Here is a 10,104-nt window from a genome sequence, read left to right on the forward strand (position 1 = left end):
AAAGACACAAGATTACTCTGGAGAGTTTTACTTAAGAACCATGAAGGTGGATTTAGACTATAATGAATATAAACCGTTTGCTACAATGGCTTAGGGCTAAATTGCCATGCTGATTTCACTAAATTGCCCATTAGTGAACAGTTGGTAACTGGTAAACAAAGAAGGAAGTATAATGATTGGGAATTCATCGCCACAGAGATGAGAATGGGTTTCTGTCAGAGTCTGGTTCCTCTTTTTTCCTCATATCAGCTCAGGGAGATTTTCCTTGACACTGGCTCAATCATCAGGGATAAACTTAGAAGTGCAAATTCCTAATATATAAACATTTTTTTAAAATCCATTTATATCTGTAAAGCTGCTCTGGGAAAAAGTCCAGTGTTAAATGTATTATACAAATAAAATTGAAGGTTGAAAGTTTAAAGCCCAGTCCTTCAAGAGAGCAAACACTGTAAACAAAATCCCTCAAAATTAAAAAGATACAAGCTTTAAATTTCGGTTTATTAGGAGATGCTTGGATATATTGGTTTACATGTTAAACACACATTCTGTAAACATTAATTGAAACTGAAGGAGAAACAAAAAAAAAGCAGAGTGAAATCACTAGAAATTCATCAGAAGCATAACTTATTACTGATTAATCTTCCATTTTGCAGAACTTTTGAAGTTCTTCGGAAAGAAAGAAAGTGTATCTAAAACCCAGAAGAGCTTATTTGTAAGGATGAGCCAAGATTTGCTAAGGATTTTTTTTTTCTTTTTTAACAGCAAAGGTTTTTTTCAAGGACAATTCTTTTCAGAAAACCAAAAGTAACGTAAACTGAAGTAGTATTTGCTACATTAAGACGTGGTACCATCAGTCTTGTTTAATACAACAATGTGCAGACCTGCCAAACCCCCAAAGGAATAATACTTAGTCCTGAATTTATTTCAGGGTAATAAACTCAAAAACATTCTCCATTTACTATGGCAGAAAGTGAAAACAGTAAGCGAGACAAAAGATTGTTTTGGAAATGGAAGTAAAAGGCAAATTCGCTAGTTTATATACGAGCGCTCTTTTAACTGCCAACCATTAGCTACTCATATGTTCATTTTAACTGGTGGGTGGATGGTCAGAATATTCCTTGCATCAGCATATTCTTTATCCAAAGCAAGATTCTACACAAAAGGCGTAATCATTGGCAGGTCTGCGTTATCTCCCATTTATCACTAATTTTTACCTCCAAAATTAACAGCAATTTGCAGCAGCATAGACAACAAACATTGCGCATTCATTTATTTTGCTTTTTTTCTTTCTGGAATTCAGCAATCTGATTAAAGATATCCAATAAATTGGTGGGTAAATTCTTTTTCAGGTTTCCCACCGAGGCTTTGCTCCCATCGCTGCTGCTTAATCTGCGATCGTGCCCATTGTTCCCTTCCTTGACCTCTGACCTCCCATGACTTCCGGAATTATAACAGTCTGATCTGCGAGAGTCGGATGAGTGAGAATTGCGCGACGTGCGAGAGCTGGATTTGCGCGAGTCGAAATCGCGCAGGTCGGATTTGCGGGAGGTCTCTGAATGGGCAGAGGAAGAGGAATCCTTTCTAGAGGAACTGACACGTGAGCTTCTGCAACTTTCCGGCCGAGTGCTGTGTTCATCTTCAGATCTTTTGCGATCTCTAAAAGCATCTTTGTCCCGGACATTTAACTGACTGAAGCACTCAGTCTGACCTTTGCCCTTCCTGTCTTCAGTCTCAGGGCTCCGGCTGAAGGGGTCGTCTTCAAACCTACCTTCTCTGCTTTTTTCATGAGAGGTTCTTCGGTTTTCGGCGCCATCGAACAGTTTAACAAGGCTTTGTTTCTCATTAATGAAGGACGCTGAGGTGTTAGCAGGAACAGGGTAGTGCTCCTCATCATCATCTCGTGATGAAGCCTTATGCTTATGTTTTTTAGCACTGTGTGAGGAGCGTCTGCGTTTGTGCTTTCGCTTTTTGTTTTTTTTGCGACAGGACAAGTCATCGTTGGAAGAATCGGAGCTTGAGGACGTCTCTGACGTGGAGTCAGACCGCTTCCGTTTCTTTTTCATCCTGGGTAAAAGTCAATTTTATGGACTGCTTAATCAGTCTTTAAAAAGTGTGTGATCAAAAGTCATTTGAAATTCCTTTTGAGCACTTCATTAAACCATTACATTATAATGCATATTTACAAAAGTGTAATGTGGCTGCTTTAAATTGTTTTAAAAAGGCCTTAGAACATCACTACACCTTTACTTTCCTTATAAATACTTTCATTTGCTCACTGATTTTCTTCGGGTTTCATACATATGAAAAGATAAGTTAATTTAACTTAAATAAATAAATTAATTTACCTGAAGGTTTCTGGGACTAAAATATAAATTACTTTTGCATATAAAAGTGTTATATGCATGTCATTTAGTGCCTTTTTTATCAAAATAAATAATCAGAATCAGTATCCAGGAGGATATTCTAAACAATTAAACATCATTCCATTCAGGGGGAGTTTTTAAAAATCATACTGGTTTGACACTGTAATCATAACCTGTCTGAAAACTGGATCTAAAAACAGAAATGCAGAGCCAGGCCCCCTTTTTGAGTGAGTGAATGAGTGAAAGTCATTACCTTTTCTCCTCTTTTAAGATCTTACGTAATTTTTCTGCACTCGTCTCTGCAGTTTGTTGCTTGTCCTTCTCCTTAGCAGCCTCCTCAGCTTTTAGTTTAAGAGCTTCCTTTAAAGCGATCAGTTGGCACAGTGGAAATTCAAAACCACATAAGCCGGCGTGCAAGGACATGCAGGCATTTTTAGGCAAGATGGCCATAAATGACCATTCCAGCAGACCATTGACATTCCAAACATCACGACATGAGAAGACATTATGAATGTGAGAAAGCAGTGTGCAATTTAAGAAGAGACATGAGAAAGACAAAAATATAGTTACCAGCCAGCGCAAGCAGCAGAATACAAACCGGTGATGTTTTAGTCCAAACAGGGTTTTCCAGAGATGGCGTTTGTGTCGACCGGTGCGATTAAGATTGAGCGTTCGACAGCAATCAGGGTTCAACATCCAAAGTCAGACACACACATTAATAATAAAAAAAAAAAAATATTTAAATCAGTATAACAAGACAAGGTAAATTTCTAAATATAATATTTTCTATCAAAACACAACTATAACATTTCAACTGCTGCACTACAGAGTTTCCGTTTTAAATATTACATTTACTGTACATCCTCAAGCTTCCACTGTAAAGCAGCTCATCTGCAGTGTAAAGCTGTAATGCAAACCTACTCTGTGGAGCTGCACTGCACTGGCATCACATCAGACATTGCATTTATAGCAATGAAAATGTTCTAAACACCTTACAAGCAATTTTTATTCTTACAGTTACAAGTGGAGACGTCTAGCTCACCTGGATGTGCATCTGCAGTTTCCTTAGTGCCTCCTTCGCTTCGTAAAATGTGTTGTCTAAACTTATTGCTTTTTTATAAAGCCCTTCTGCTGTAATCAGCTTCTCCTCCTCTTCCAGCCTGATGAGGAAAAAATAGACACCAATTGCAAATTAATAATTTATTTATTATTTGATTTAAACGCCAAATCTCCAAAGGCAATTAGCATGTGCAAAAAGTACAAATACATTTTTAATGAAATGCAAAGAATTCTACTTTAAATTCAGAACATATCTATATCATATCTGGTTTATTTTCCACTCTTTTTTAATCCTCCTAAAGTCTTAGTAGTATATAACCAAATCCTCAATCAATGCCTAAATGTAAATATTAGACATTATGATTTTGTGGCACATTCTTCTCAACTAAAAAGTATATTTTACTTATAGAACCACAGCAAGATTCTAGCATGGCAAGATTGATATATAACTAGATTATTGAGAGAGATACGAACGGACATGAATTACAAAACAATCTCTTCATTTTGAATATGTGGATACAAGCAAATCATTTTTATTATAAAAAATGTAATTCATCTCAGGAACCTTAAAATGATGAACACATGAAGCGTTTTATTTGTTATAACAGACTTACTGGCCCCCTCGTTCCACTAGCGTTTGGCACAGATATTTCTTAGCGTTCCTGTGTGTTGGGCAGCCCTCCAACGCAAGCTCAAAGTCACTGATAGCTTTCATCAGGCTGCCTCTAGTGGCGTATCTGCAAAAAGAAAGCGTTTGGGACAAAGGCTTCGTATTAACTAACTGAATCTGTGTCATTTAAAAGAAAAATGAAAAATGTAGTTATGAATTGCAGGAGGAGGAGCTTACAGAGCACCGCGTGCTACGAGTGCCTCGACATTATTGGTGTCGATCTCTAAAGCCTTGTTGTATTCATTCATCGCTTCCACATAGCGGCCTGCTTTGAAATGATTCACGCCAGATTTCACACTGCAAATGATTTATGCGGAATAGTTTCCATATCAGGGTTACATTTCTAATATATAAATTGTTAAAAGAAGAGAAAAAAAAGTGTCATGGATAACATGCACACCATTTTAAGGCCCAGGAAGCAGACTGCTTCTTACGAATTGCACTTGCAAAATCATCTTCCATGAAATGCTTACTGCAAAACAAATCCAAATGTAGTTATAGATTTTATACTTCACATATCTTATATCAAATATAACCGACGAACCGTCTACCTCTGTAATCCTCTCATTAGCGAGTGTGATTGTGTGTCTCCGATTCCCAGCTTGCCGAGCAAATAATCCACGTTGGACGGGTTCGAGAAGCCGGGTGAACTCTGGAGTAGCATCTCATATGACTCACTGCTGTCTGCGGTCACCTGTTCACCACGACTGAACAAAATCGAAGAAAATTTTAAATAAACCGCCACTTAAATATAATGCTGTGCTGAGAAACAGTCACAACTTTACTTATAATGGCCAGTGCAGCATCCTTTTCACTAGTGTCATTGGGAGTGGCCAATACTTTTGTAAAACAACAGATGGGGTTACAGAGTGTAACTGTGGACATACAAATACTGTAGCGTTTGACCTATTGGATCGTGTAATTCGGCGCTGTAACTTTAGCATTATCCAGCATTTTTTTCAGGCATGTATAATATATGGATTAAAGTATTGGGACCCCTGACTTTTAAAGCCAGATTTGGATCTTCTCCAGACTTGGGTCTTCTCCTGACTGTTATCACAAAGTTAGAGGCACACAATTCTATAGAATGACTCGCATGCAAAGCCAGCTCCATAAAGATATGATTATGTTAATCAAAATGGCCTGCAATAGAGCTCTGATCTCAACCCTACTGACCACCTTTGGGATGAATTTTAACACTGACTGCACCCCAGGCCTCATTAACCCTACATCAGTACCTGACTTTACTAACGCCCATGTGGATGAATGAGCAGAAATCTCTACAATCACACTCTAAACTGGACCATCTTCCCAGAAGAGTGAAGGTTATGTGGAGTGGTATGTTTAAAAAGCACATACAAATTTTATGGTCAGGGGTCAACAAATATTTATCCATATGTGGGGACCTAGAAATATCAGATCATTGATCGCCTAAACAAATAGTTCCAAAATTATCATGATGCTCTACTGTTTTCTCTGTCCAAGCTTTTTTTTTAGTTTGTTTTAGTAGCAGTGGCTTTATCATGCTATTCAAATGTTTCCTTTTATTTTGTTTTCTGATTGCTGTTTAATATTAAGCTGGGTTTTTTTTTTCTTCACGCTCCACATCAAGTTATGAGCTAAAACCCTGAATAACAACGATCACAGAGAAAAAATTAAATAAGAGAATAAAGCACAAGTTCATCTTACATGTAGTGAAGAGGTAAATCTTCTTTGCTTATTACACCCAGTTTGATTCGCTCCATGTTCGAGGCCAGAGAGGTGGAATGAAGTGAAATTGTCAGCTTCTCGTCATAGCGGTCGATGTCTTTCACACCAGCTAAAGAAATTTGATTAAATACATATCACAGGTCACAATAAAAAAGTTTAACTTTATTAAGAGTTTTCCCCACCCCCCCCCCATTAAAACTGCATTAAAAAAAATTTTACAGTTAAAAGGTTGTATCATTACACCCTTAAATATACCTCGAATTAAATCCCCAATCTGAAAATAGGACAAAGGATCATCATGATTTCCTGTTGATGGGACATCTCGGATAGGACACAGACCCTGAGAAAGAGAACACAAAATGTTGATGATGTGTGATAACATAACACTGCTGTGCTAGTATGTGTGCAGTTGTGGTGCGAGGTGTTGACATGCTTAAAGTACCGTTATCTCAAGATCTTCGATGTCCCTCTCTATTCCCCCGGCAGTGCAGAGAAGATTAACGAAGAACCCAAAATCTCGAATCGAGGTAATTCTGCCGATGACTACATCACCCCGCTCCAAGTCTCGGTAAAAAAGATCTCTTCTCTCGTTATAAGAAACGTCCATGAACTGCTCCAGTGGTGGCATGATGGCATAGGGCTCTGTGAAAACGTCATTCATACATGTTTGTAAAAAAAAATAAGAAAAAATAAAAATACCACTCATTTCAGCAAAAACTTTACAACCAAGAATTTATTATTTACAATTGGTGTATAGAATTTAAACACTTAATTACTGGTTTGTTAGGCTACTATTTTTTTATGTCTTTATATATAATATACAAATGTATCCCTGTCTACTGCACTATATAAATATCGTACAGGTTATAGGACAAAAATATTATTATGAATACCAAAGCTATTTCCATGTTCCACAAAATTACCAGAATTAAGGCCATTTATTTCCCTTAACCCAGCCATTCCCTTGACAAGAGTTAATCTTATACAAAAACATGGTGTAAAACATTTTTCACACTAAATCAAATTTGGTTTGTTTACAGCTTTGGGTGTAAATAACCTTGGGTCTCTTCCTGCCAATCGTCTTCTCCAGGTGTGGTTGATTTCCAAGCTGGGTCAAATAGAAGGTCTGCTTTCCTCGCAATGAACTGCTCCACAACAGGACTGTCATCTTCTTTATCCCTGTCAGAACAATTAAAACACACCGAAATAGCAGTAGGTGCAACGTCCTTGTTCTGTTAAGGATTGGTGCCAAAACAAACAACTGAATGAAGATTTTACAATAGTGGTTACAAATGTGCTGCTAGTCTGCTGTTACTGACAGAAATAGAGACTTCACTTCTTTCTTGAAGACCACTGAGCACAGGCCACGCCTACATCTCTGGGACCAACGCGCACCAGCCACACCTCTTTATCTGTGTCTAATGCAAGGGTGCCCAACCACTGGGCTGTGGACCAGTACCACACCAAATAATTGTCGTGTAAAACTGGTCTGTGGTGCAAAAAGGGTTGGTGGCCATTGGTCTAATTGGCACAGGCTACTCTAGGGCTAATGGTCGAAAGTGTTGGCTCCCTCACGGTGTTTAACAGGCCAAAGCCTCCTTCTCTATGATTAATGCCTCATTTTACTGATAAAAGGCACAAAGGCTTAATGTTTTATTGTTATATTGTATATTTAATATCCAACATATAAACCCTGCTTTAAATAATTAATTTACAAAACAATTGAAAAAAATCACCAAATCTAAAATTAAAGCCATTACATAAAAAAGGCTTTATTACTAAAACTCTAAGCTAATGTTTATTTCAACCAAATAAACAGATGCACATCATTTCTCAACAAAACTCAAATTGTACCTCTCAACCAGAGATTTGTCAAGATCAGCTGTGATGTGTTTAAAGTCTGGATTTTCACTCTGTTCGCATTTTAACAGAGAAAACAGGCTCTGTCCATGAAATGCCACGGACTGCCTGAGTAAATCCCGATCCATGCTCAACACCACATTCTTCATGCACCAGCACACACACTCCAACCTGTGGAGAAAAACAACACACATTAGTACCAGTCAATAGTTTGGACACAACTTTTCCATTTAGTTTAAAAAAAAACAAAACAAAAAAAAAAAAAAAAACAACATGCTCAAATAACCCAGAATATGTTTTATATTTTTCATTTTTCAAAATAGCCACCTTTTGGTTTGATCACAGCTTTGCACACTCAGTCAGCCTCCTGACGTAATCAACTGGAATGATTTTCCAATGATTTTGATAAGTTCCCAGATGTGTTGAGTGCTCATTGGCTGCTTTTCCTTCACTCTCCTTTCCAACTAACCCAAGCCATCTCAACTGGATTTAGATTGGGTGATTATAAAGGCGAGGTCATCTCATTCAAAACTCAATCACACTCCTTCTTGAAAAAATCTCTAACATATCCTCAAGGTGTTTTTGGGGTTATTGTCCTGTTGGGAACCAAATGATGGTCCCTCTAAGTGCAAACCAGATGGGATGGCATGTCGTGATGGCCACCTCGTGATGAGTGAATGCCAAGCTAAATGTGGCTACTTTAAAGAATTGAAAAGATAAAACAGACTCTGGGTTATTTTGCAGATTTCTGTTTACTATACAATTCCATATATGTTCTTTCATAGTTTGGATGGCTTCAGAGTTAATGTACAATGCTGGAAATTATTTTAAAAAAAAATTAAGAAAAAACAATAGAGACGATGTGTACAAAATTACCTGGTAATCTACGACATCCAAAATAGGAAAGAACACTTATGGATATTCACATACACACACAACAAAATTATAAATGCAACACTTTTGGTTTTGCCCCTGTTTTTCGTCAGTTGAACTCTCCTCAAATCCTAGTTTTCACTGTACAGGGCAAAATGTGTGAGGAAATGGTGGTCACACTAGATACTAACTGGTTTTAAGAAAAAATTGGTTTAGGAAACTATATATTCATGGTGATAATCAGAGGTTGAAAGCAGCTAGCTGATCTAGCACGTTATGGTAGTCTGGTTGTAAGCACTGACTAGCTTCATGTAGAAAACTGCAAATGTTTTATTATCAATTACATGCGAATATAACAATCCGAAACATGTCTTTTTGATTTAAATCTTTATCTCCATTTATGTCCATTAAATCAATGCACATAGAGATGAAACAAAACCTGAACTAAATCCAGCACCCCTGTTTCGTTTAGAACACAGCTAGTTAGCCCATGCTAACGCCTCAGGTCGTGAATAGTACCGTATCTCTGTCCCGTTTTTCCTCTCAATGACATGCCGTATAAATCCGTACCTTCTAATATTTCATTTCTGGTCACTTTCAGCATCGCAGATAAATGATGTGTCATAGAAATAGGCTTTATTGTAGCTCCTAATAACTGCTGGGCGTGTGGAGATACAGCTGTTAAGTGAAGCTAATAAGCTAGGTTGTAAAAAGTTTTTCAGGATAAAAGTCACTCACGTTAATAGTCATCCTTCATAAGTAATAGCTTTTCTTTCGGTTTCAAAATTGCATGAACATTGCCTCTTATTTTTGCAAATATGATTAAAACCATTTAACCCTAGTTGGGTTACTTTACTTAGAACAGCACCACACGGTAAATTTGAGGTAATTTTAGGTCATTTTTATAGATGAGTTTTGTTGTGTAATAATAATTAATATGGACGTCATTAGCAATAAACATAATATTAAATATTCAAAATTAAATAATTGAACAGGAAAAAAAAAAAAAATATATATATATATATATATATATATATATATATATATATATATATATATATATATATATATATATATATATATATATATACAATATGGGAAATATTCTCAGTTATTAAATATAATATTTAAATATTCTCGAATATTTTAGTCCTTACCTGCAGGGGAAAATATTTTCTCATTAATGTTAAATGTTTATTAATGTCATGAAAACTAAAGAGCTTATTGTGGACTTCCAGGAATACAACAACAGGAGACACTTCCCTGTCTACATCAATGGAACTGAAGTATAGTGTGCCTCCAGCTTTAAGTTCCTGGGTGCCCACATCTTTAAGGATCTGTTTCTGCACCAAAACAATTCAGCTCTGCTTAGGAGTGTGCAACAGCGTTTATCTTTTTTGGGAAGACTTCGTTTATCTGTCCCCGGGGATTAACTAGCTTTTACTATTGCATCACTGCATCCTAACCCACTCAATCACAGTATGGTATGGCAGCTCCACATTGTGTGAACAGAAAGCTCTGCAAAGGATGGTCAAAACCACTCAATGCATCACTGGCACACAACCACCT

At 37.0% G+C, this 10,104-nt stretch overlaps 1 protein-coding gene across 3 annotated transcripts; it reads right to left on the reverse strand.

Annotated features, from left to right (window-relative positions):
- Positions 1-477: 477 nt before the first annotated feature.
- Positions 478-9,241, reverse strand: ttc14 (tetratricopeptide repeat domain 14). Of its 3 annotated transcripts, XM_046858093.1 has the most exons (14): positions 9,106-9,241; positions 7,990-8,360; positions 7,657-7,833; positions 6,860-6,981; positions 6,245-6,444; positions 6,058-6,142; positions 5,782-5,911; positions 4,644-4,799; positions 4,493-4,564; positions 4,270-4,389; positions 4,037-4,159; positions 3,406-3,523; positions 2,617-2,723; positions 478-2,064 (listed from the first exon to the last, which is right to left on the reverse strand). In XM_046858093.1, the coding sequence occupies exons 3-14, from the start codon at positions 7,809-7,811 to the stop codon at positions 1,266-1,268; spliced, it is 2,187 nt and encodes a 728-aa protein (XP_046714049.1). In that variant the 5' UTR covers positions 7,812-7,833; positions 7,990-8,360; positions 9,106-9,241; the 3' UTR covers positions 478-1,265. The 3 variants fall into 3 exon arrangements, 2 of the variants coding, with proteins under 2 accessions (XP_046714049.1, XP_046714047.1); XM_046858091.1 differs by lacking the exon at positions 7,990-8,360; XR_006926988.1 differs by lacking the exons at positions 478-2,064; positions 7,990-8,360 and having other exon boundaries at positions 2,934-3,523.
- Between the last annotated feature and the right edge of the window lie 863 nt (positions 9,242-10,104).

The sequence above is a fragment of the Silurus meridionalis genome, chromosome 9, assembly GCF_014805685.1.
Source record: "Silurus meridionalis isolate SWU-2019-XX chromosome 9, ASM1480568v1, whole genome shotgun sequence".
Lineage (NCBI taxonomy): Eukaryota > Metazoa > Chordata > Actinopteri > Siluriformes > Siluridae > Silurus > Silurus meridionalis.

Coding starts and splice junctions, on each gene's coding strand:
- ttc14 (XM_046858091.1), bottom strand. CDS start 7,811: ATGAAGAATGTGGTGTTGAGCATGGATCGGGATTTACTCAGGCAGTCC. Junction 6,445..6,859: donor TTGGCAGGAAGAGACCCAAG/GTTATTTACACC, acceptor ACGTTTTCACAG/AGCCCTATGCCATCATGCCA. Junction 3,524..4,036: donor CTAGTGGAACGAGGGGGCCA/GTAAGTCTGTTA, acceptor TTTCCTCATCAG/GCTGGAAGAGGAGGAGAAGC.